At 38.1% G+C, this 27,512-nt stretch overlaps 2 protein-coding genes across 7 annotated transcripts in view; both read right to left on the minus strand.

Moving 5' to 3' along the window:
- POMK (protein O-mannose kinase) overlaps window positions 1-5,168 on the minus strand; it is a 29,241-nt gene extending 24,073 nt beyond the window's left edge. For 2 of the 6 annotated variants that reach the window (XM_074329590.1, XM_074329591.1), the window contains exons 1-2: window positions 4,156-4,281; window positions 3,624-3,713 (exon numbers count right to left, since the gene is read on the minus strand). The gene's annotated coding sequence lies outside the window, so the exon portion shown is untranslated. Of the gene's footprint in view, window positions 1-3,623; window positions 3,714-4,155; window positions 4,282-4,736 lie in introns of those variants that run through there. The other 4 variants (XM_019742129.2, XM_074329592.1, XM_019742128.2 and 1 more) reach the window with 4 other exon arrangements.
- A 2,602-nt stretch (window positions 5,169-7,770) lies between these two features.
- FNTA (farnesyltransferase, CAAX box, subunit alpha) lies at window positions 7,771-27,512 on the minus strand. Its single transcript, XM_019742115.2, has 9 exons — window positions 27,243-27,512; window positions 24,700-24,785; window positions 21,601-21,715; window positions 20,109-20,213; window positions 17,286-17,412; window positions 15,578-15,726; window positions 11,535-11,597; window positions 10,419-10,590; window positions 7,771-10,133 (listed from the first exon to the last, which is right to left on the minus strand). The coding sequence occupies exons 1-9, from the start codon at window positions 27,431-27,433 to the stop codon at window positions 10,011-10,013; spliced, it is 1,131 nt and encodes a 376-aa protein (XP_019597674.2). The 5' UTR covers window positions 27,434-27,512; the 3' UTR covers window positions 7,771-10,010.

Here is a 27,512-nt window from a genome sequence, read left to right on the forward strand (position 1 = left end):
TCTTTACAGACAGCTCTCCTTGGCTTTGAGCCCATCAAAATACTGCTTTGTTTCAATTTTGCCTAAATGCCACCTGTCCCCCAAATTCTGTAATAACTCTCATTTTCTCTGACGGAGACGTCAAGTTCCACTGCTGTGCAGGCTCACTCATTGCAACGGATCAATACACCTGACAGGCTGTCCTTATGGCCTAGGTCTCCCTCTCCTCAAACTTTGCTACCTCCTTCTTTACCCTCACACTCAGCTGATGATCTTGTCTCCTGTTTTCCACAGCCCCCAACACCGTTTCACAGCCTCCTGCCCCCTGTACCTTCTCTCTCCTGTGACTATGAACAAAGAGGCCCTGTTCTCAGCTCCCTGCCTGTGCACAGATCCCTCCCTCCCCACCTGCTCAGCAGGTGTCCCCTCTTCTCCTGAATTATGACCAGTGTGTCTGAACTTCCCCCATCATTTCAAACACCTGCCCTTCACTTTCCGCTCCAGTTTTTGCCCGATTTCTCTCTTCCCCTTCTGGCAAACTCCTTAAAAAACTATCTATACTCACTATCTCCATCTCTCTCCGTTTTCTTGAGCTCACTGCTACCTCACCCACACTGACGGTATCAAGGTGACCTCCCCGTTGGTAAACACAGCAGGACCGTGTATTGTCACAATCCTGGTCTTGACCTCTCAGCAGCATTTGGCACAGCTGATGACTCTCTCCTTCTTAACACTTTCTTTACTTGGTTCCCTGGAAACCACACTCTGGCAGCTCCCTCCTGTCTGGCTCTACATGGCAGAGTGCTTGCCCCAGGCATGACCTCAGACTTGACCTCTTCACTCACTGCTAGGGTGACCCATCGACTCATGACTTTCCACGTCCACCTCCACCTGCCGATGGCTCCCAAATGTCCAGCCTCATGAAATCTAGACTTGCTTTCCTGACACCTCTATTTAGATGTCTGAAGGACAACTCAAAAGTATTGTTTCTCAACAAAAAACAACAACAAATAACTCAACTTAAAAGTGGGCAGGGCCGGCCTAGTGGCTCAGGTGGTTGGAGCTCCATGCTCCTAACTCCGAAGGCTGCCAGTTCGATTCCCACATGGGCCAGTGGGCTCTCAACCACAAGGTTGCCAGTTCGATTCCTCAACTCCCGCAAGGGATGGTGGGCTGCGCCCCCTGCAACTAGTAACGGCAACTGGACCTGGAGCTGAGCTGCACCCTCCACAACTAAGTTTGAAAGGACAACAACTTGACTTGGAAAAAAGACGTCCTGGAAGTACACACTGTTCCCCAATAAAGTCCTGTTCCCCTTCCCCAATAAAATCTTAAAAAAAAAAAAAAAATGGGCAAAGGACTTGAATAAACATTTCTCCAAAGAAGACATACAGACATCCAATAGGCTCATGAAAAGATGCTCAACTTTATTAGTCATCAGAAAAATGCAAATCAAAATCACAGATCCCACCTCACAACTGTGAGGATGGCTGTAATCAAAAAGTCAGACAATAACAAGTATTGATGAGAACGTGGAGAAATAGGAACCCTCATGCATTGTTGGTAGGAATGTAAAATGGTGCAGCCACTGTGGAAAACAGTCCGGCAGTTCCATAAAAGGTTAAACAAAAAGTTACCGTATCACTCAGTAAATCCACTGCTAGGTATATATCCAAGAAAACCTACATTCGTGTAATTACTTGTACATGTATGTTCACAGCAGTGTTATATTCATGATAGGCAAATAATGGAAATAATCAAACATTCATACACAAAAGGCCACATATCACATGATTCCATTTATCTGAAATATCCAGAACAGGCAAATCCAGAAACAGAAAGTAGCTTAGTGGTTGCTGGGGCTAGGTGAAATGGGAAATGGGGAGTGGCTGCTAATGGGTACAGGATTTCTTTCTGGATGAAAATGTTCAGGAAATTGTAACAATGGTTGTGCATAAACTAAAAATCAATTTAAAATAGCAAATTTTATGGTATGTGAATTATGTCTCAACCCCCACCCCCACAAATTGCTGTTTTCACAGTGTTCAGTCTCAGTAAACGATAACTATTCTGCCAGATACACAGGCCAGTGAGGGCGCAGGTCAAGGGTCAGCCCAGTGACATTGCTCCCTCTAAGCAGGGAAGTTTAGAAAGGACGGACTCTTCTACATTCTGTGTACTTTTTCCTAATTAATTAAAGGAAATGCTGCTTTGCTCGCCCCTGCTGTCATTAAGAAGTGCTCCGTAAAGCCGGGCTCTACTGAACTGCTGCAGCGTCACTCAACAACCTCCCTGCCTTGAACCGATGCCCCCCTGCTGTCCCCACCGCCTCGGTGGGCCCAGCAACATTCTGATGGTTGCTCACTCCCCTTTCTTATAAAGATTCTAGGCTCAGGGACAGCCGGTTAGCTCAGTTGGTTAGAGCACCATGCTCTTAACAACAAGGTTGCCAGTTCAATCCCCATGTGGGTCACTGTGAGCTGCGCCCTCCACAACTAGATTGAGACAACTGCTTGACTTGGAGCTGACAGGTCCTGGAAAAACACACTTAAATAAATAAAAGTTAAACAACAACAAAAATACTCCTCCTGGTAGTAGTATCACAAAGGAATTAAAAAAAAAAAAAAGATTCCAGGCTCACGTCTTTCTTTGTGGCCCTTTCTGCCATCTTTAGGGACTTCAACTGAACTCGGATGAATTTTACCACTCAGGCCTCACAGTCTCCTGAGCTTCCTCCACCAGTACCTGATCTTTAGAAGGTGCTCTCAAAGACACGGGCAGAACAACTGCCATCTCTCTTCTACAACATTTAAAGTAACAAAACGTGTTTCCCTTAGACCTGAGGTCAGGGACCAGCAAACTTTTCTCTGTAACAGGCCAGATAGTAATTACTTAGGTTTAGGGGCCAGAAGTTGAAATTGAGTTGATAAGCACATCACTATGACTTGTGCTACACCACGCAGCAGTGAGAGGCTACGTACCGTCTCTGTCACAGGTACTCAACTCAATCACCAGAATGTAAAAGCAGCCCCAAACACTATAGAAGCAAATGGGCATAGCTTTATTCTAACAAAACTTTAGTTATGGACACTGAAATTTGAATTTGATATAGTTATCATGAGTCATAAAAGACTGTTCTTCTTTGAGCCTCCTCCCCCTCCCCCACTTCAACATTTTCAAAGGCAAGAAGCATTCTTAGCTCACAGGCCATACAAAAACAGGTGGTGGGTAATAGTTAGCAAAGCACTGCCATAGGTGATGATATCCCTCTAGGTCCCTTGCAGGCCACATTTCCGTTCCATACACTCCCTCTATGTAAGCTCATCCATAAACATGGCTTTCGTGGCCATATGAACGCTGATTTCCCAGATCTTTCTCCTATGCTTCACTCATCTGGCTCTTCAAAGTCTAGGACGTGGCTCTCCTACCCTCAGCGTGCCCTTCTCCAGGGTGCCCGCTCTGTGACAGGCACGCAACCCACCCACTCACATAAGTCACAAAACAGGTGACTTGCTTTCTCCTTCCCCTAATCTGTAAACCAACCAATCACCATGTACTGTCAAATCACCCAAATCTCTCTCAATTTGTTCCCTTCTCCCCTTCCCTGGCACGCCGCCCTGGTCTAAGCCACCAGCATCTCTTACCTGGGCTTCTGCAACAGTTTCCTACATGGTTTCCCACTTTCTGTTTTCCGATCCATTCTCCACACAGCAAATAGGATTTTTTTCCCTTTCCTGAAATGTTTCAAGCACAGAGAAAACTGAAAACTAAGATCATGAGCATCTATTCAGCTTTGTCAGGTAACACTGCATCATATTTCTTAAGACCTTTTTTAAAGATATAAAATATTATATATAGTTGAAGCCCATTTGGATCCCTCTCAGTCCTATATTGCTCCCTCCCAGGAAGAAATCACCACTCACAAGTTGGTGTGTCAGTAATTCTTAAACTGTGGTTCCTGGACCTGCAGGCATAGCCTCACCTGGGAACTTGAGTCCTCACTCTAGACCTAGTGGATCAGAAACCGAGGTTGGGCCCAGAACTCGGTGTTTTGACCAGTCCTCCTGGTGATTCAGACGCACACTAAAGTTTGAGACTCACCGGTGCACATAATTCTCATACATGCGTTTTACTTTCATGACATGAGCCCCTTTCTTAAAGAATGCTTTAGCTCACCTCAACCCCTGACGGGCTTTTTTCTCTTAAAGGCGTATTTCTGGAGTAGGCTGCCCAGAGCTTGGGATAAGGCCGTGTGGCTGAAGGAAATTTCTTGCCCAGAAATAAACAAAAAGGCACTGAAAGTTACTGGTTCTGAAAAATACCTGGCAAGTTAAGGAATAACGACTGTGGGACTAGTTAGGTAGCAGAAATTGAGACACTGCTGAGACACAAAGGATTCCTGACATTGATAGGAAAAAGTTGGTAAACTGGGGAAAAACTGGGAACCACTGCTCTCCACTCACAGCTTAATTAAAAAAATAAAATAAAAGCAATGGAATAAAATTAGTTTTTCACCAATTTACAAAACATTTTATATAACCTGAGAAGAAACGGATTAATGTCACCCAACAGAATTTAGACTAGAATCCTATTTTGTTCCTAAAGCACAAGGCACATTAAAATAATTATGTGAAATATTCCGAATGCCGACTTAGCCTCAAGTTTCTATAGTAAAAGTAAAGGATGGAGAAGACAAGACTACTAAATAAAATGGTTAAATCCTGCTTTTAAAAAAGAGCGGCATGTTTCCACCTAACCCTGAGCTTGCGCCTTGAGGAAGCCAGCAGCGCTGGCACGAATGACCCCGTGCAGAACAAACGCCAGGGAGACGGAGCTGAAGCCTGTCACCGCGGAGTGCCGGTCATTTCAAGTCCAGCTCCCGCACCGGGCAGGACGCGGGGGAGAGGGGGGCGGGTGGACGCCGGCTGGACTCGGGGCGAACGTCCAACAGGCGCGGCACAGCTACCCGGGCTTGGGGGCGCGGACCGGGCCAGGGGCAGGCCCCGCAGGAGACCGAGCTGCCTTCCACGCCCGCCCGCCCCGCAGCCCCTTGTCCCTCGCCCGCGGCGTACCCTCCATTTCTCTCCTCGCCAGAAACCCGTCCCCGCCCCGGCCCGCGGTGCCTACCTGCGGCCCCCGGCCCCGCACGCTGCGTCCTGCGCCTGCGCGGCCGGAAACCCGCCCCGGCGGGGCGAGCGCGCGGCTGCCCCCTGCTGTCCGCCTCCCGCCGCGCCCCTGAAGGCCCGACGCTGCCCGGCAAAGCCCGAGCTTGAGCGCATCCCAGATTCCAACCCAGGGGCACGGATCGGTCAATCTCCTATTCTGACTTATTTCTGAACGTGTGCGAAGGATGATGTGTTGCCCTATCATTGGTTTAGTCCGGACGCCCAGGCTGGAGCTGGGTACGGTGGAGAGGAGTTGTAACCTCTAGACCCTTCATAAAGCTCCCAGACAGTGCAAAGCGGTGGTTTCCAAAGAGTAGTCCTCAGACCAGATGCTGATGCTTAGTATCTCCAGGGAAACTGTTAGCCGTGCACCTTCTCGGCTCCATCCCAGACTTGTGAGGGAGGTAGGGTCCAGCAATCTGTGCTCTAACCAGGCCTCTGGGCGATGCTGATGCCCTGAAGGTTGAGAACCATTGGTGGAAGGGAAACTCAGGGGTTTAGCCCAGAGCAGGAAAGCTGAGCTTCACTCATTCGAGGGCCCCAGAGAAGGAGCACTGTCTGGAAAAAGGGAAGGACGCTGGAAGGCTCAACACATCACACAGGTGTTTGAACCTGGTGGAAAATGAGGGGGGAAAGGTTGAGACCTTGAAAATCCGGCATAGGATCCTATAACTCTGCTTAAATCAGAAGTGTTTTCTATTTCTACACTGACACATTTTCTAAGTTTAGACTCAAGAAAATAACACGACATGCATTAAAAAAACCGAGTTTGTACTGGTAATCCAAACAATGAAAATTAAAAATAACTAGAAGCACAGCAGCTGGATGGCTCAGTTGGTTAGTGGGAGCTCTGAACAACAGGGTTGCCAGTTCGATTCCCACCTGGGCCAATGAGCTGCGCCCTCCACAACTAGACTAAAGGACAACTACTTGGAGCTGATGGGCCCTGGAGAAACACACTGTCCCCCAATATTCCCCAATAAAATTTATTTAAAAACCCCAAAACTAGAAGCTACTTCCCTATCAAATTGGCAAATAGCACAAAGAATAGTAATGCCTTCTGTTGATGTACAGAATCTAAACGATTTCCCACATGCATACATGAGTGTAAATTTGTATAACCTATACCAACTCCTCCAGTGTAAAAAAAAGCCTTAACAAATCCCCTTTCTAGGAATTTACCATGTGGAAATAACTGAATACGTGTGTAAGATGTATGTACAAGAGATCTTAGGGAAGTATTGTTGATAAAGGATGTTTATAGGAGAGGGAAAAAACCTTAAATGTTTAACAGTAGGACTTTCTGAAAGAAATTATATCCATGCAACCATTAAAAATGATCTGTATAATGGGTACAGTTTCAGTTTGAGAAGATGAAAAAATTCAGGAAATGGTCGGTGGTGATTGTTGCGTAATAATGGGAATGTACATAACGCCAATTAAAATAGCTAAAATGGTTAAGTGTTATGCTATGTATATTTCACCTCAATAAGAGATGCTGGTTGAGACCCACTGACTTGATATAATTGCCCACGAGTGGGTTACAACCCAGTTTGGAAAACGTTGATTTTTGTAACATAACCTCCAGAGGGAAATGTTCTGGACTCTCTTGTTAATTTATAAGTTAATATTTAGGATATAATCAACAATAAAATTTGAGTTTAAGCCCTCACAGAAGGATGTAAGTAATCAAACTTGTCCTTTTTGAACTCTTCTTGACTCCATCAGGCAACAAATCCCTCCTGCTTCTGTGTTCCCAAATAGTATTTCTTCAAATAGCCAATAAACATTTTCAAGGTACTGAGGTGAGTAGCATACTATTGGTCTCAAAACAGGTCCCTGAGGGTAGAGACGATGCTGTCTTACTCTTTTCTAACTCCAGCTTTTATGTAGGTAGTATCTATTTACCATATTTAATTTTTTTAAATTTTATTAATTCATTAATAAAGCAATAGACTCATTACATGTTAACAAATCTGCTGAATTAATTTTCCAAATTAAGAAAAAAGGAAAAATGGCATTGTTTCACAGTTTTGCAAATCTCTTTAGTCTGACTTAATAGAAGTTATCTAGATTCTCATACTTCTACATTCAATCTGTTGCAATATGGTGTTTCAGTGGAAATAGATTTAGAAAAACCTAGACTCATATACATGGATATATAGTTGGAAAGGGAGTATTTTAATAGCCTTTTTAGAAGTTGTGGATATTCTTTGATACTACATTCAAATTTGACAAGTGGTAGTTCCTCAAAGGTTAGTTGCAGTGTGGAATCTGCAAACTTATCAATGTACTTTTTGTACTGTTACACCTTGTAATTCGGATTGTTTAACCATGCATATTAAAATCAGATAGGTCATTTGGAAAATACTGATTTGTTGAGTTATGCAGCTCTCCCAATTGTTGATATGTTTAATTATACAATATAAAAAATGGCGTTTATTAATATCATCACTTTGATTTCATTAGAGAGGTTTCTAGGTATTAGGAACCTGTCAGGCTTACCATGGTAGATTAAAATTTTTACTTGAAAGCTCAAATTTTATCATTGGCAAAACGATTAGTTGTTTTCCTTGAAGTGACAAACTTCATTCATTATTGAGAAAATGCATGCCAGCCATCCAAGTATGAATAACTAGTTTATTAGTTGTTCATGTGAGTAAATGGCACTTGATGAAAAGCAGCCTGTTCAGCCCACAACTTACACATTACACAAATGCTTTTCTTCAAGACAACCACAAAGATATGCTTTATACATACTTCCATTCAGTCACACAAAATATTGAAAAGACAGATCGAGTATTGTGAACATGATTACTGATTCATCAAAGACATTCTTCAGTGAATGCATGGCAGTGAAGAATACGACTACTACGTAACACTGCCTTGGTTAGTGCTAAGGCACCAGCAGTTTTACCTACCATTGCTTTTGCACCAACTATACAAATAGCAACACAGTGATACTGCTATTAGGCAAATAATTTTGAACTAGAAGACCCCTTCAAAGACCACATTTTAACTGTAGGTCCAATGAAAGAAGGGCACTGCTGGGTCTATGTATCCAGTTGCCCATAAGGAGATGGCCCTCATTAGGAGTATCAGAGTCTGAAATCATTATACATTTAAACCATGGAGCCTCCTCACCTGATTCCATGCTCACTAAGCAACCTTTTGATAAATGAATTGCCACTTTGTTAAACTTCAGGCAAAAAATGCCAAGTGGCTAGGCTAATGTTAACTGTTTGGTCTGCTTGGGTTACATTTCTCAATGTCAATTAGTAAATAGTAAACTGCCATTAGGCTTTTTATTAAACAGTCTCTGTGAGCTTTGTTGAGATTCAGCAGCCCTGAATCCAATCAATTTTGGCACAGTGATGAAACAGTTTCTGAGAGTAAATGCTATCTTATGAAAATTTCTCCATATTATTTTTGTTCTTTACAATACTTACGAAACAGTCTACATAGGGATGATACTTTATGGCAATTTCAAACATAAAATCAGAGATTTCTGGAGTCTAAAAACAAAAACCCTAACATGGAAAATGTTAAAAATAATACCCTATTTTCACCAGGAAATTTGAATTAAAATATTGTTATTTTCTGAATTCTTGAGATGACCATTCTACTCTATATAATTTCTTTAGTTGTAGTTTGGTGCTTTGAACATTGAAGAAAAATTCTTTACTGATAGTGAGATTTAATTATGTGCAGGTAAGAGAAGTAGCTTGTTTAGCACTTCAACGCCTTCCTGTCTTCCTGAAATGCAGAGGATGGAAAGCTATAAACTACATTTCCCCGATTCCTTGGCAGTTAAAGAGTTTTAGATGTCATTTAGTTTCTTTCCAATGAGATGCACTACAGTGAGCCTTTAATTTGGAGCTGCATGACATGAGAAGGGAAGCAGATGAGCCTCCATGAAATGTGGCAGAGGTAGACAGTCATGGAGCTGGTAGCCTCATTCAGCAGTTTCCTGATCCCAGCACAGGCAACAATGTGATGGTCAAGTTCTGTAGTAGTGTGGCTTTGAGATGTATTAGGCTGGTGCAAAAGTAACTGCGGTTTTTGCAATTATTTTTAACCTTTTAAACCGCAATTACTTTTGCATCAACCTAATTATTTCTGAAAGGTTAGGCAATTATTCTGTGAGCTATCTACATATCTTAAACTACCTCTAGTAGATTTTGTTACATACAGTTAAGAACTGACCATTTCAAATCTTAGACATTTTCTTTAACATACTCATGTTTCTGGTTTCTATAGTTTTATAGTAATATTTTCTTCCTCAATGGCTTAAGCCAAGAAAAATGTCCCTGTACATAGTTAAATGATATTAAAAAAAAAAAAACTACTATGGCATTGTTTTAGGATACATCTGTAATTTTATTACAAAACCATTCTTTTGGCATTAGTTGGTTACAGTGATAGCAAGATACTGTGAGTGTGGCATAGCAGCTCTAATGTAACAATTGCATTCCCTGTTTCCTGAACCGAAACTTAAGTTACCTCATATCCATTACGTACAAGTTACCTGCAATCATTAATGCTCCAAGTCCTGATGCAGATACCATTGAGGGAGGAGGTGATGCTAAGGGGTTAGAGTAAATGTTGATAAGACTACAAAACTTCTTTTATGGGATTTTCTGTTTCTTCTTCCTCCCCCCGAATTATTTTGCTTTAAAACAACAGAATTAGTCTGAATAGCAGCAGCACCCCAGGAGCATCGTACTTAATTCTAGTTAAAAAGCAATACCTGTGCAATGTACGTTTTACACCACAGGCAAAGGGAATGATTGCTCTAGTTTTAAACTCTTGCATTAGAGTCTCTTAAAAAAATAAAAGCACTCCATCAAGTTATTCTAGATGGTGTTATTGCTGTACATTGGTTGGTGGGTCACTTTCTGTGCTGTGTTTGCTTTGAAGGGATCTTCCGATATATCTCCAATATTCCTTTCTTATAGTGTCCTTTTCTTTAGCTAGGATTTCACATAACTAAAAATGAAAAACAAAAATTCATTGAAGAAAATCTGTAATTCATCTCTAGGGCAAATGCTTTTGAGCTAATACAGTTTAACACAGGTCATGTTCAAATGAGATACACTGCTAGAGTCATATATTATGTTTACTAGTGACATGGGTATTGCCCTAAACTGCAGAAATCGTCCTGCACTGAATTCTGAGTCATCGGAGTTGAAAAGGGGCGTGATCAGTGGCACTGAGCAGGCCCAATTCTGAGCTATCTGAAAGAAAAGCACTGAGTCCCACCCACCAGCTTACCTCTAATGCCTTATTAAGAATGTCTTCCTTGTTGTCACACTGGTTTTCCAGCATATCTTCATAGATATCCACAAGAAAGGCAATCAGGTAGGGAGAACTGTGACTTGGTTGTAAATCAAGTAATTGGTTTAGCAGATTGGGATATTTGGAAAGACCACGATCCTGCAAAATCCTAAAAAGAAAATTATCCTCAGCTTTCAGAAGGAAGAATAAAAATAGTAGAAAGAGCAAGAGGAAACAGCCCCTGTGACATAGCAAGAAAAGGAGACTTATTTTGAATGAATGAGGATGAAATGAAATGAAAATTTTCAACTACATGTGTGCTTTACCATGGGCAATTAAGAGCTGAGTAAAATTAGTTTAAAATAATAATAAAATTTAAAAGTCATCCTTTTAAACTCAAACTGCAACACAAAATTAGAGCAAAAATTAACTATTTTATTAAATTAAAAAGTGAAGGAAAAATACAGGAGAAATGTTTGTTTCTTCTTGAGATGGTTTCTTGTCCCTTTAGCTCTCCACATATTATAGGCCCCTACCCTGGACACATTTCTCAATGTGATTGGGCTCCGTGCTTTGTGCTCTTTGGGCCTAGATTCCCTGGAGACCTCTAAATACATCAGGGAGCCTGGTTATGTCAGTGGCCAGGCAAATGAAATATTCTCAGTTTAAGGAGTGAGACTTGTAACAGGAGAGCTCCAGAAGTAAAAACAGAAAGGCTGGCTATGCATCTATCTGTGCTACCTGCTTGTAAACAGTCTGCCTTGCCTTTACTGTGTTCCTGAGCTGAAGAGAAATTGAGTGTGTATATTCCGTTCTCTGACATAAAGACTACAGGATTCATAAACACAATTATAACTGTTATTGTTTATTCACTACATAATTTAAAAATTGTGCTGGTATATGCTTGGAAGGTGAAGAAAAGGGTAGAGGGCACTCTTCTTGGGTATTACCTTACATTTCTTACACAGAAGTGAATACTATTACACTTCAGCTCTTAGAGAAAAAAGGAAAATTCTTCAGTATCCTTTTGGAATCTGCTTATGGAACATATTCCATGATGCATCACATTAACAGATTGTTTTTTATGTAAAACAAGCAAAAACAACCTCTTACCCTTTCAAATAGTTCCATGCACTTTCATTATGTGGTACTAGTTTGATCATTTCCAGAGTGTACCTGTAAGAAAACAATGTCTATTTTATACACAAATAAGTATATGTATAATTTTAAGAGCAAAGCAATAATTAGAAACAGTTTTAATGAGATTGTGGCACAGCTTAGATATATGCCTTCACTTATCTCTCGTAGTGGTACTTTGGTACTTCTCTAAGTCGTATCTAAATTAGAGAGTCCCTCTTGTCTGTAGTTGTCAATTCTTATTTACATAGTTCCTCCCTACTGTATATTTGTATCCAATTCTGGGGAAGGACATTTAATTAATATGAAGAAAGCTCAATACACAATAGAAAAATAAATTAATGTGGGAGATTTTAATTTAGACTTTTCCTCTAAACGAAATGTCATCTAAAATAAGGAGATTTTCCTTTTATTGGTAAAACAATCTTGGGTGAAAAGTCTAAGATCTACTTATGTTCAACAAACCCTTGAATGAAAATGAAAAAGAACTATACAATCTTAGGAGCTGCAATAAAAAATAGACAGCATGGAAATTATATAGACAAAGAATAAAAATAAAAAACCAACACAAATGTGTATTACTTACATTCCAAAACAAGATTACTAGTAAACTATGATGTGATTCCTAGTCAAAATGAACACTCCCTGCCTTTCTCTTCTCCTGAACCATATTATTAAATTCAGATCCAATTACAACAAACTCCAAGAAAGTTACAGAACGTTGCTTCACTATATACTTGCTCAAATGAGTAAGTCACTGACTAAAGTTTAGTAATCTTGCTTTTGTTGCAGTGTTGATACAAGTTTTTTTTCAGAGAGTAATAAACTCATTCAATATTATCCAAAGGTTTTTTCCAACTACTTTTACATGACCTAATGTTTTCGTTGTTAAACCATGTTGCGCAGGTATTAACTAGTTCTTATAGAAGATTTTTAATTTCATTTTGGCAATACCAAAAAAGTGTTTTAACATACATGCAATAAAGTATTATGTTTTAATGGTTAAAACATGGACTGTGACATCAGATTGCCTTGCATCAATCCCAGCCCCATCAGTTATTATCTATGTGCTCTTAGGCACATTACAGAACTACCTTGAATCTTAAATTCTTCATCAGGTACATCAGAGTGTTGTTATGAGAATTAAATAAGAATTCCTGCCATATAGTAAATGCTTGATAAATGGTAACTATTATTAATAGTACTAGTAGATTATGTACTCAAATGATATGGCCATGATACATTAAGTGGAAAAAAGCAGTGTGTATAATAAGACTACCTAGGCTACTGTGCATAATGTTTGCAAATGTATTTATAAGGCTTGGAAGCATTCACACTACTTGTAGCTTACCCTAAAGAATGGAATATGGAAAGAGGGAGAATAAGAGAATTTTGAGGTTTTATTTTATACAATTCAGTACAATTCCCCCCACAGCTAGGCTATATTACTTTTATAATAAAAGGGAAAAAAATACAAAAAATAATCAGCTATATCTATCTGTATTCTTAGAGTTAAAAGAAATTAAGAAACTAAATTCTAGATAACCACAGCTATTCTTAACATGTTAAATATTTATTTTACCTATCTGAAGGGTATAATGAATCTTAATTATAAAAAACTTAGATACTTGGCTGATTATCTCTGTTTCTATTCGGTAGAAAAAGCTAGTGATCTGCCTTTGAAGACAATGAGAAAAGTTTGCATTTTCTAAACTCTTCATATTCAATTTTGAAATACCTTATTACTCCTAACCTAATATAGTAAGTTACAGTAAATAACGAATAGGGAATACCAAGGGTGCTAAAAAAATGTATACACATGACTTGCATTCATGTTTTGTTATCAATACATATTGAGTATTACAATTTTCATAGTTTTTTCCTTTCTTAAAATGTGTATACACTTTTTTTGGCACTCTCTATATTTTGAAATCCCTAATTATTAATTGGGTTAATTCAAGGTAGCAGTCAAGGTAACCTGAAGCATTCTACCTTTTGGCAAAAAAAGCTACTGAACTTTCTAAAGGACGACACTTTCCTTTCCTTCGGAGCACTTTTTTTCTAATCCTCACAACAGAATACCAACTCTAAAAGAAAAAATAAGGAGTTAATAGAGTGCTGAAAGATGAGTTGGAATTGTCTATAGTTAAGCCGCAGTATTTGGGTCTGATTAAGAATAAAAAAATTATTTCATAAGTTCACTGTTATTCTTTACATCAATCTATTCAATAGTTCCCTATGATGGAAATGTTCTTTATCTGTGCTGTCCAATATGGTAGTCCTACCCACATCAGGGTACTAAACCTTTAAATTTTGCCTAGTGCAACTGAGGAATTTTTAATTTTATTGAATTTTAATTAATGTGAATTTAAGAGCTACTTGTGGCTAGTGACTACCATATTGGACTTGGACAGCACAGCTTTGGAGAGTGGCGCAGTAGAAAGCATACGTGTGCTGGAGGGGTATGTATGTAGCTGCTCCGGACAGAAGCCCAGAGCACAGAGTTAGTGCAGGACACTGGATTGTTGGCTCTTATTTTTTAAATGTATTATCACCAGACCCCTGTGTAGAATAGATAAAAGAGCTAGCGGCCCTAATCCAAGCAGAAGTAAGGCAAGGGAGATGACAGGCAGATGTGCCATTAAAAATCAGCTCTTTCCAAGAGCTGTTAAAATAACTTATATAAAAGGAGAACTGACTCTGGGTGGTGAACACACAGTGGGATTTATAGATGATGTAATACAGAATTGTACACCTGAAATCTATGTAATTTTACTAACAATTGTCACCCCAATAAATTTAAAAAAAAAAAAACTTATATAATTAAAATTATGAGTATGGTCTCATGAGGCTATGAAAATAATAAACATGTTCAAATTTAAAAGAGACAGAGATAAAACAAAGTCAGAAAAGAGGTGGCTATTAATGTTTATGGATATAATATAGAAATTCATGCCAATTCAGAAACTTCTAGCTCTTATAACAGCTTTAGGTATGCTAGACCAGTAGTTTTCAATTGCGGATGATTATGCCTCCCACCCACCCGGGACATCTACCAATGTCTGGGAACATTTTTGTCACAACTCACAACTAGGGTGGGGGGGATTGCTACTGATACCGTGTTTCCCGAAAATAAGACCTAGCCAATCAGCTTTCGTGCGTCTTTTGGAACAAAAATTAATATAAGACCCGGTATTATATTACATTACATTACATTATATAAGGCCCGGTCTTATATTGTAGTAAAATAAGACCGGGTCTTGTACTAATTTTTGCTCCAAAAGACAGACTAGAGCTGACTGTCTGGCTATTTTCAGGGAAACATGGTACACAGATGCTCCTTGACTTACGATGAGGTTATGTCCCAATAACTCTATCATAAGTTGAAAATATCTTTAAGTCGAAAATGCATTTAATACACCTAACCTATAGAATGTACCTTAGCCAAGCCAGTTTCTACTGAATGTGTATTGCTTTCACAACATCTAAAGTCAAAAAATCTTAAGCTGAACCATCAAGTCAGGGACCATCTTGACAGGGCATAAAGGCCAGGAATGCTACCAAACATCCTACAATGTACAGGACAGCCCCTACAACAAACCATATATGGCTAAAAACCATACACTAGAGTAACATGGCACCTGGGGATTATCATCTAAAGTGCAACAGAATTCAATGAGATAGTTTTTAAATCAATCAATCAATCAATCAATCAATCAATAAATAAAACAAATGGGGAAAGAAAGAAAAAGAAAGCTTCCTAGACACTATAAACTCTAATTTTTTCTCAATCTGTAGTAGCAATAGTATTTCAAGAAAGTTGAGACACTACGAAGTAGAGGTATACTATATTATTTATAAATTTATCGTTATAGATTTCATCTAAGTATTCTGTCCTATTAGTTCCATGAGGGTAGGACTGGGGGCAGTCTTGACCTTTGCTGTATCCCCAATGCCTGAGATATGGTAGGCACACAAATATTCTTTTAATGAGTGAACAAGTGAAGGCGATTACTAACTGGACTTCTCTCTCCAATATAGCACAATCATTGTAGCCAGTGGTATTAGAAATTACGAAGTATCTTTGGTTCCAGACAGAGTTATTTCTCACGTCCTCTTTAAGAAGTTGGTCTACATACTGCAGCTCATTATCCCAAAGTTTAAATTCCTAAAAGAAAATAAATAAAGTATCCAATTAGAAATGTCTCATTATTTATAAACAATAAAAATAAATAAATCAAATTTCAGCAAAGTTGAGAAAGCTGAACTGAAGATGTGGGACTCAGCTCAAATTAAGAGGAAAGTGATAGTTGTAGGTCAAGAAAATGTAGAGGGAAAGAAAGTATTCAAAGACAAGGGAATGGTCATGAGGAAGGGAAAAAATTCGGAAGAGAGAGCAGCCAAAGTGGCCTGTAACTCAATACCATCCTCTTGAGAATAATTTAGATACCAAGAGGCACGTTTACACTATTTGACCCAAGAATTATTTTGAAGAACTAAATCAAAAGCAAAAAATAGTATATCTAACTAAATGCTCATTCACTGTTTATGGTAAAAATTTAGAAGGGAAAAAAAAACATACCTCAGTAATAAGAAAATTACTAACTACTGTGTATTAATTTGACATGATTTGATATTAATATATAAATGACACTAATGTATTAAAAATGTACATATATGACAAAATGACATTAAAATACACACAATTAGATTTAGACAAATTGTTTACATTATAAAGCTGTTTTAATTAAAAAATTATGGGGAGAAGCAATAAAGACAATTTGAAAAAAGAGGAGAATGATCAAAACTTGTAAATGTTGTAAAAGTTGGGGACATTAACTATGAAAATGCTCCTAGAGTTGTATTTCTTGTTTGTTTGATAATAGCAAAACAGAATTTCATAAAAAATAAAAATACTGAATATCTTTAGAAAATGTATCCCTTTAATCAAATTTAGAAAAGTTTAGAATTTTAAATTAAAAAAATTTTGGTGAAATACTTTTGGTATAATGAACAGTACAGAAAGTAGAAATCACTGGAAAAAATTCACAGGAAACACTAGAATTGTTTGCTAGAGTAAATAAAATGACCAGAGTAGGAGTTATAACTATTCTCTTCTATTCAGGATTTAGCATAGAATTTTAACAAGTGGGTAGAAATAAAATATATAATAGTTACTGTAAAATCACAATCCAAAGTTTATGTATGCAAAAACCTTAGTGTGTACTATGCCCGTGTTAATAACACAGCTGTTATTTAAAAATTACAACTACTTTTTCTATTCAATTTGCTAACAAATATGTGATGCATATCTGATCTAAAAAAACATTAAAAAGTTACTATTCTTCTTCAATATGAAGCTATTCACCAACATATCTCAAGAGATTATAAATGTTAACCAACATGAAGGATGTCAGGTTTTAATTAAGTATCTTAATAACTACTAATAATTATATATGTATTGTTAAGAACTACCGTGTTTCCCCGAAAATAAGACAATCAGCTCTAACGCGTCTTTTGGAGCAAAAATTAATATAAGGTCTTATAAGACCTTATATTAATTTTTGCTCCAAAAGACGCATTAGAGCTGATTGTCCAGGTAGGTCTTATTTTCGGGAAAACAGGGTATATGTATGTTTCAGTTCAGAAGTATCCTTACAATTTAATAGTAATTGTAATTATTTGAGTTAAAAATAAAAATCTGAAAGCACTGTAATAAGGCAATACCTGAATAACCCACTGTCGATGTTGCCAGGCATGATAATTCTTTGCATCCTGATTAAGAATATCAGCAATAAACTCAAGCTCCTGAGATGGATCTTTTAGCCATTCCACTAATACTCGCCTATGATGCCTAAAGCCAGGAGAAAAAGGGAGAGAAGTCTGTGTTAATTTACTCAAGAACTAAAGTATCAGCTGCATGTGCTATGCTAGGTGATGTGTATTAAACTTAAGAAATTCATCTCTAATTCTCAAGACTCTATTGGAGAGAAAAGGTAACTAGCACAAAGGAAACACTAAGAGAAAAAATTTCAGAACACTAAGTTGAAAAAGACAAAACAGTGATTTATGAGTAAAATGAAACCAAATAGTTTACAGCTTAGAGAAGGTTTATCTCAAGATAAATCTAAAGTACATTAACCTTCTGACAACCACAAAATTCTGTCGAAGAATTTTGAAACACTACCAGGTGGCATAATGAGACTATAGGAAATGTAATACCATTTATAAGTATAGAAGCTCCTCTGGTTATAAATAGGCTGTCAGTTGTCCTTAAGTCCAAGTGTCACCATACAAGCAACTGCTTGCTCCACCAGTTCATGGCCAGAATTAAATTCACTTCTACTCTGTCAAGTAGCTATGCCAAGTTACAAGTTTGTCAAAAGAGAAGTTTTCCACCTTGGAAATACAAAAAAACACCCCTATCTACTTGCTATGTCTTCTTTTCTCAACAGCCAAGCCTCATATCCCATTTATGATTCAACTCATTATGTGGTTTCTTTCCTCTTCCTACCACTTCACTCCTCACCCCTCGTGGGAAGACTGCTCATGCCAAGGTCACTCAGTAATATCTACCTAATTATCAAACCCACTGGTCATCTTTTAGTCCTTACTTTCCTAGACCTCTCAGCAGTAATTGATAGTGCCATCTCTCCTCTTGGGTTTCTGTGACAACACTAACTTTGGTTTCCTTTCTCGGTCATCCTGGAACACTTTTCTGCCTCTCAACTAATGATGCTCACCAGTGTTCTATCCTCAACCTTCTCCTCTAATTCTCCCTGAGCATCCTTATTCTTAGCTATGACTTCAACTCCAGATGAGCATTTTCAAGCACGTACTAGACAGCTTTATACACAGGTTTTCCATAAGCACACCAAACTTCATTTGTCCAATACTAAACCCATCCTTTTCCCAGGAATGTGCTGCTTTGTCTTCCAAATTCCCCAGGTGGCTGACACCGCCATTCACCCAGTGGTCAAGTCAAATATACAGATACCACTCTCCATCACTCCTCCAATCATTTAAACTTCAAATCATGCTGTTTCTGTCTCCAAAGCCCTTCTCATATTGATCCTTATCTTCTCCATATCCCACCACTCTCATAGCCTATATATTTCAATGGCCTACCAGGACTGTGAACCTATTCCATTTAGGTACCACCCTGCTCTCAGGATAAACCTTCTAAGACACAAACCCAATCATGTTACTTCCTTAATTAAAATTTGTCAGTAGCTCTCCACTGTCACTAAGTTCAAATCCACACCCCTTATCAATTTTCATAAGGCCCTTCATGATTTTATCCCATGACTCCCCAAATACACCAAATCATATGGAACTACCGTGTTTGCATGAAAATAAGACCTAGCCGGACCATCAGCTCTAATGCGCCTTTTGGAGCAAAACTTAATATAAGACCCGGTATTACATTACATTATACAAGGCCCGGTCTTATATTAAAATAAGACCGGGTCTTATATTAATTTTTGCTCCAAAAGACGCATTAGAGCTGATGGTCCGGCTAGGTCTTATTTTCAGGGAAACACGGTACATGCAATTCCCTGAGTCCATTGTGCTCTTTCTGTCATGCCTCTCTGCAGAATAATCTACCTCAGAGGTCCTTCCTCTCAGAAATTATCCTTAAATCTCAGGCATAAAAATAGGGTGGTGTGTGTCAGTCATTATATTGGGGGAAAGAATGGCGGTAAGTCCCGCACTATGAGCAGGCAGTCAGGGCACAGAAGGAGGAGACAGCTCTTGATGGTACACCATGTCACTTCTACTTCACTACCTTCACCATCACCACGTCCTCCTCTTCCTCTACCACCACCATGACCACCATGACCACCACCACCTCTTCCTTCCCTTCCTTTACCACAAGAACAGCAGCCACAGTAGCTTCCATTCATAGGATGCTCACTATATCCTGGGTGCTGTTCAAACTCTTTATTTCTCTTCCTCTTGCTCCAAAACTTCTTTCTTCCCATTGTGTTCTGTTCCCCTCACAAACAGTTATCCATACTCTTGTCTATGTTAATTTAAGGACTTAATTTCTAGAACAAATACACTCTGAAAAAAGCTTTACCATTACGCTTTTCAAACTTCATTGTAAATGACTGGTTTTATTATTTGTTTTCCCTGTTAGACTGTCTGGTTCATCTTTGTATCTTCAGCATCAATACAAAAATTTTGAATAAACAAATGAAAAGATCAAATACCAAAAAGTCATTTTTATGACACACTGAACAGAAAACATTGTTTCAGATTTGTTTATTGAAAATTTTTTCTGACTCCAGCAGTATTACATGCTAATGTCGAAATTTTCAAAAATAATAGTACCAAACATTTCAGTGTTAACTATAGGTCAGGTACCACTTTAAGCACTAAACACAAAATTATCTCATTTAATCTTTCTAACAACTGTATCAGGTAACATTAGCTCCAACCCAAAGCAGTAAAATTATTAAGAAACAAATAATTCCCTATATTTACATCATGCACTGACAGGTACTATTAGCATAGGGACATATTTCCTTCCTATTTTCATCTTACCAAACTTGATAGTTTTTGGGCTGTTCTTCTATTATTGCAGTGATATAGTTCATTTCCTCATGTAGATCCTTTTGAAGTGACTTTAAGAGAACTCTTCGAAAATGCCTACAATAAATGTCAAGCATTCAAAGTCTCATTACTCCACATAAATTACCTAGCTACAGTATCAAATAAAGCTACAACAACATAATTAGACTTTTTTTTTGTGGCTGTCCAAACTCATACAACTATCTGGTGATTGCAAGAATGAAGTATTTAAAAAGAAATTTTTTTAAATTCCCATTTGGCAACCCTTCCCCTTTGGCAACCATAAGTTTGTTCTCTATACGTATGGGTCTGTTTCTGTTTTATTTTGTTTATTCATTTATTTTGTTTTTTTAGATTCCACATATAAGTAAGATCATATGGTATCTGTCTTTTTCTGCCTGACTTATTTCACTTAGCATAATATCCTCTAGGTACAAATGGCAAAATTCCACTTTTTTATTGCTGAGTACTATTCCACTGTATACACTACATCTTCTTTATTCATTCACCTGTTGATGGACACCTAGGTTGCTTCCATATGTTGGCTATTACTAGTAATGCTGCAATGAACATAGGGAGGCATGTAACTTTTCAAATTAGTGTTTTTGTTTTCTTCGAATAAATACCCAGAAGTGGAATTGCTGGATTGTATGGCAGTTCTATTTTTAAGTTTCTGAGGAATCTCCATACTATTTTCCCAAAGAATCAAGCATTTTGAAGTAAAAATAGTGAAAGGCAACAAATGTGAGATTGAAGACAAGACAACCAAATAGTAATTATTTCCAAGTAATACTCGGTGTTCTATTACGTAAGAATCAAAGGAATCTCTTTCCCTGTATGGCATAGCTTGTTCATTTAGATAATTTTTTATATAATAAATTAATTCCATTATGAACATTATCACATATTTCACTTTTAAAACCACCACAGAGGGGTGGAGGAAAAAAAAACAAACAAAATTTTACATATCAATAAAACAAATGTAGTGGAGAATGAACTCTGTATCTTCCATAGAAGGAATAATGTCTAAAATGAAAAAAAAGTTACACTTTAATTCAAGAGAAAAACAGCCAAGAGATACTGCCTCTGGGGAGTGGGACTCTGGGAGAAGGAATGGGGAAGAGACTCAGTGAGTTTCTGACTTCTAAACTCGTGTGTGAATTATTATTCTGATAAAAAGTCCAGTTAAAAAAAAGAAAAGCCTGGGAGTGGCCGGTTAGCTCAGTTGGTTAGAGTGCGGTGCTCTTAACAACAAGGTTGCCGGTTTGATCCCCGCATGGGCCACTGTGAGCTGCGTCCTCTACAACTAGATTGAAACTACTTGACTTGGAGTTGATGGGTCCTGGAAAAACACACTTAAAATAAATAAAAGTTTGAAGGAAAAAAAAGAAAAAAGAAAAAGAAAAGCCATCCGAACTAAAACATGAGACATTTAAACAGGACATTAATAATGTGTATTACTTACCACACTGTGTAATTGGCTGCATTTAATTCAATAGCATCTCTGGTTAGTTTAAAAGCTCGTTCGCTTCTTTCATCACGCTGCAGAACAGCCCGGAAATAATCATAAACATCTCTAACTGGAAAGAGAGCACAAAAGTGCATTAGGACTGTCTTTCTTGTTTAAAACTAGCATTATAATATAAAATGTTAAATCTTCGAGGAAAGACACTTTATTGCATTATTTAGAATAAGCAAAACAGTCACATGACTGTGTGAATGCCATCCTGATAATGCTTTAGTGTCAGAGCCACAAAGTTTCTAAAACTTGTGTCTTTTTTCACTCAACATTGTTTGTGAAATCTGTCCATGTTGCTAACAGATCTAGATCCTCTTAATGGTTATATAGTATTCAACTGTATGACAGTGATACCTTTTATTTATCCATTCTCCAAAACAGGAATGTAGAGGAGGAAACAGGGGTACAGAGAGGATAAATATTAAATAACTTGTCCAAGGTTACAAAGCCAGTAAAATTGAAATTAGAATTTGAACCAGGTGGTTTGGCTCTGAAGTCTGTGCCCTTAACCACCTAGTACATGTCTTCTGATGCCATATGCCAGTGAACCCAGAATGTATCATAGAAGCAGCACTTCAAGGTTGTGAGATATGGGTATTTTCCAGTTTTACATTCTGCTTTCCAAAATGACTCAACATATGAAAACTACCATCTGAAATGTATGTTTCTGTTCGTATGTCCTAATACTTGATATCACAGAGTTTTAATCTTTGCCATTTAATTCATGGGTAGAAAATGGCATTCCCATTTTATGTTGCACTTCTCTCATTCATAAGATTTTTCCCCCCTATTTAATGGCCAATGGAATTTTCTCTTCTATGAACTGCCAGTTCATATCCTTGGTCCATTTTTTGGTTGGTTTGTTTCCTTAACCTTTTGTAGGAATTCCTCCTAAAGTTCTAAATAACAATCCTCTGTTTTGGATGGTATTAGGTTGGTGCAAAAGTAATTGTGGTTTGAAAGGTAAAAATAATTGCAAAAACTGCAATTACTTTTGCACCAACCTAGTATTATCTTTTCCCATACTCCCACTTGCCTTTTAATTTGTTCATGGTGTCTTCTGTTAGGCAAATTTTAAATTTTGATATACCTATCAATTTTTGATCAGTAGATGATATTTCTCTATCTTTTCCTTTGTGGTTTCTAATCATGATATATAGAGGGTGCCAAAAAAATGTATACACATTTTAAGAAAGGAAAAAACTTCCCCTTTTCCTGTTTTAAGAATGCGTTGTATGCTTGTTCTGCTAACTCCTGTCTCACGTGCATTGTTTGGTAGACTTCTGCGGCGAGAGTGTAAACTGTTCCCACACCACAGCAGAAGCAGCAGGACTGGTAGCTGTGCGAGGCCTCCCGGATATTCCCTTGTGCACATCACACCATGTGTCTCAAACTTATCACAAAAGCGTGCAATCGTTAGGCATGTTGGAGGTTCTCTTGCATACTCACGCCTCCATTGTCTTTGTACTTCCACAATATTCTCAAATTGCGCTCCACTCCTTGAACAACCATGCTTCTGCCATCTTCTTTGATTGTCCTGCCTGTTGCACAGTGATGCTAGCATTTATTTGATTAATACCATCTTTTGAGTAAACATCATACTACACATGACTACCATAATTCAATTCAATTTCGAAAAGTAATACATAGATAACATCTCTTAAAATGTGTATACATTTTTTTGGTACCCCCAGTATATTTAAGAATTTAAAACGTTGATTTATTTTTTTAACCTGCAAAAAAAGGTCTTATTATTTTTAACCCCAAGAGAAAAATATGATTATATCAGTTTCTCCAACATCTTTGTTATATGTACCTTATGAATCTGAAAAACTTGTGGTTTTCGTGTCTCTGATCACTAGTGATATTAACGTCTCTTCACAGGTATTTTTATTTCTTCTAGTGAATTACATCTTCACATATCATATCTCTCACAGTGTGGAAGTTTTGCATTTTTATACAATTATATCTTCTGATCTTTTCCTTACTCAATTCTGAGTTTTCTATCTTGCCTACTATTACTTTTATTCACCCCAAGAATGAAAGATGATTTTCTAATGTTTGCTCCTAGTATATTTATAGTTTTGTTTTAGAACTTTATTCATCTGTAATTTATTTTCATGTAAGATTGAGATAGGGATATAATTTTGCTTCTATCCAAATGCATAGCCAACTATTACAAAACCATTGATTAATCCATCTTTTTTATATAGGCATGAGATGTCTTTTTTATCAAATATTAAGTTCCCATTTATTATTGATGATGTATTTTTAAATTCCTTATTAATCTATTCATTTCTACCGCAGTTCCACATGTCAAAATTATTTTTAGTAGTACATTCGTATTTGGTAAGGCAAACCCTTACTTATACCATTATCCTTCCTTTTCAAACATTTCTTGGCATTACCTCATAATCAGAAAAAACAATAAAAAAAAAATGCCTTTCTTATAACAAAGCCTTCACTGAAATAAATACCATGCACACACACACACACACACACAAACTACAAAACTAGCATTCCATTTTATTCATTTCTTTCCTAGAAGAACAACTAACAATTAACATTTGCATGACCTTCAATTTACAAAGCATGTTCACATTCATTGTGAAAGAATGATACTTTGTCAAAGAAAAAGTATCATTTTAATATCAGTAAATGTATTCCAACTGGCCTAACACTTCATTGCCAAAACATATTTCAAAATACTCATGTGTCAGCAACCAAAGTTTATTCTAAATAAAACAATAACTCATTTATATTGTATCTTATACGCAGATTAAATAGTAAATGAAAAGCACAATCTCATAATAGCTATTATGTATTATAATGTAACATTCATTACTTAGATTTAGAATATGTCCACTCTGTGCAAAATAAAACTTTTAATCATGAAATAAATTACAAAAAAAACACAATGTTAGCTTACCATAAATCATTTAAATCTTTATTAGACAAAAATCTGTCATCTACCTAACAGGTGTGAATTTCAACTCTACTACTAAGTTTGCCTTATAGATCTTTTCCTAATACAAATAAACTTACATTTTTCACTATAAATGATCTGGACAACTGGATTGGGGCCATCGTTCTGCGGCACTGGATCTATATCAGCCCATTCTGCTCTGTCCCTGAAATGTATGTATTTTTTCAGTGATTATATTCAAACACATAACAAAAGAACTCTGGTGTTTTCAAAAATGGCAACAATTACAATTACATTAATACTTATGAACACTACTCATACTTACAAATACTTATGAATAGTAGTTTATAAATATCTTAATGTAACCATGGTTGGATTCTTCATGACCAAGTTTTTCCACTTTGCTTTACATGTTAAACTTCAAAATAAAAATAATATGAATCATCTTCTAATTAAAATAAGTTAATAAATTAATAGCTTTCAAATTTAAAGTTTTTATTTAAATGGAAAAACACATTTTTGTAGCAAGTACACGGCAGTTTTAAATTAGAAATCAATCTAATTCATCGTGCTAACAAGACTCTTTGGAGTCAGTCAGCGTTTTTAAAAATCTGAGTAACAATTTACTAGGAATTAACATTTTAAAATCAAAGTAAACACTAGTACTTAACTGTATACTGAGAGGTGGTCAAAGTGGTCATTAGAAAGCAGGCTTTGGAATCTGACAACTTGAATTGGAATATTGGCTCTACCACCTACTAGTTATGTGACCTTGAAAAAGGCTCTACCACTTATTAGCTGTGTGACCTTGAAAAGTTACTTAATTCTCTGGGCCTCAGTTTCTTCATTTATAAAATGGACGTGATAATATTACCAATGAACCTTAGAAGGCTGTTTGGAGGATTAAGTGAGATAACATAACATGTGAAGCACTCAAAATGTGCATAATACTAAGCATACAGTATACGGTAAATAACTATATACAGTATATATACTCTAACATACGTATTAGCATTTAGTCTATAGTAAACATACTATATATTACTGTGCTTAAAATATTTATGTGCTATACATTATAAATATAGCATATAATAAATGCATATACCATGTTTCCCTGAAAATAAGACCTTGCCAGACAATCAGCTCTAATGTGTCTTTGGAGCAAAAATTAACATAAAACCCGATCTTATTTTACTATACTATAGTAAGTACAATAAGATCCGGTATTATTATATTATATTATACTATACTACATTATATTATATAAGACCGGGTCTTGCATTAATTTTTGCTCCAAAAGACGTATTAGAGCTGATTGTCCGGCTAGGTCTTATTTTGGGGGAAACACAGTAGTAAGCATCCAATGACTACTCTCATTTTCAATGCTAAAATAACATTATAGTGGCAACAATGCGTGCCTACAGACATTTGTGTGCGAAATGCCCAGTGTGATCAAATTTGTTTTAACACTTGTTTATATTCTCTTCCTTTCACCAATTTTTTAGTTCTCTATACTGATCAGCTACTGACAGCAAAGATTCTGTGGCTCCAGACAATCTCAAAACTGTGTCCAGTATATAACAAGAAATACAGGGAAAACAATTACCTGAGGGGTGGGACCTAGAGCCTGGGGGAGTGTCATGACTCATTTAATCACTGGGAAATCAGACACAGCCAAGTGAACAAGTTGACTATTTCACAATTCAGAGAGATTTGAGGGTTATAGAGCCACCCTAACCAATTTACATCAGTAAAACATTAACTCCAGTAACAAAATCTGGATAGTGACTTTCACTCATTCATAAAAACAAGGTAAATAAGCCATCTAATGGCTTTACGTAGACCTACACAAATCAAAAAATAAGATCTAAGGACTTCTCACTTGTCTCTGCAGGTTCCACTGGAGCTAGGGAACCAGCATTATTCCAAGAAAGCAAAGAACTGATAGGGACAGGACTGGGAGTTGGCAAATGTGGGCAGGAAAGGAAGGGAGTTACAGCAGTACGCACGCTGCCGACTACACAGCACTTGTATCACGCATGAGGTGATGCAGGGTTATACACGAGAGTTTAAGGAACAAATAACTTTTCGTTCTTGTAGCCTTACTCAATGCCTGGAGGACGCTAGGCGCTAAAATGTTGAATGCAAGTCCGACAGATCTTATACTGTAGCTCTCTCCATTTCAGAACAAACCGAGGGAAACCCTTACACCGTGTTTTTAAGGTGAGCAGATCTGGACCTTATTTAAATCACCATTTTCTGCCAGGTTATCAAAATGCGCCCAATCCTTTCAGTATTCAGATTATCAGGCTCTCTCTGTCGGAGCACGCAAGAGCGCGGGAGAGTTCTTAAATTCCTGAATCACGGCACCCAAACAGCCTAAGAAAGTGCTGTCCAGTGTTCTGTAGTTTCTACGCTTCTTGGGGTCCCGCCCGTCCCCGGCTCTCGGGGACAGCACTGGCTCGGGAAGCCGCAAGCCCTACAGGAGCGCGAGGGCCGCGGGCGGGCCCTGACCCGCCGAGCGCACGTCCCGCCGGCGCGACACCGAGGCCGCGGAAACTTCAGCCAGACACGCTGAGGCCCGAGAAGCCGACCCCGAACCGCCGCCCAGGTGGAGACCCCGCCTTCCAGGGAAGGTCCGAGGCCCCGCTGTGGGCGTTACCTGTACAGGACATAGGTAGGCGAGTCCAGGCTCAGGAACCCGTCGTCCATGGGGGATGCCATCGCCTCTCCGGCCTCGGCCGCCATCACTTCTTCCTGCTGCTGCTGCTGCTGCTGCTGGGGCGGCAGCGGCTCGGGCTGACCAGGCTCGCTGCCCTGCGCAGCCTCTCCGACCCCCTCAGCGGCCGCCATCTCGGCTCAGTCCGCAGCGGAGCTGGCGGCGAGGCCCCGCCCCTGCACGTCCCGCCTCTCGCTTTCTTCCCGACGGGAA

Source organism: Rhinolophus sinicus, linkage group LG04 (genome assembly GCF_036562045.2).
Source record: "Rhinolophus sinicus isolate RSC01 linkage group LG04, ASM3656204v1, whole genome shotgun sequence".
Lineage (NCBI taxonomy): Eukaryota > Metazoa > Chordata > Mammalia > Chiroptera > Rhinolophidae > Rhinolophus > Rhinolophus sinicus.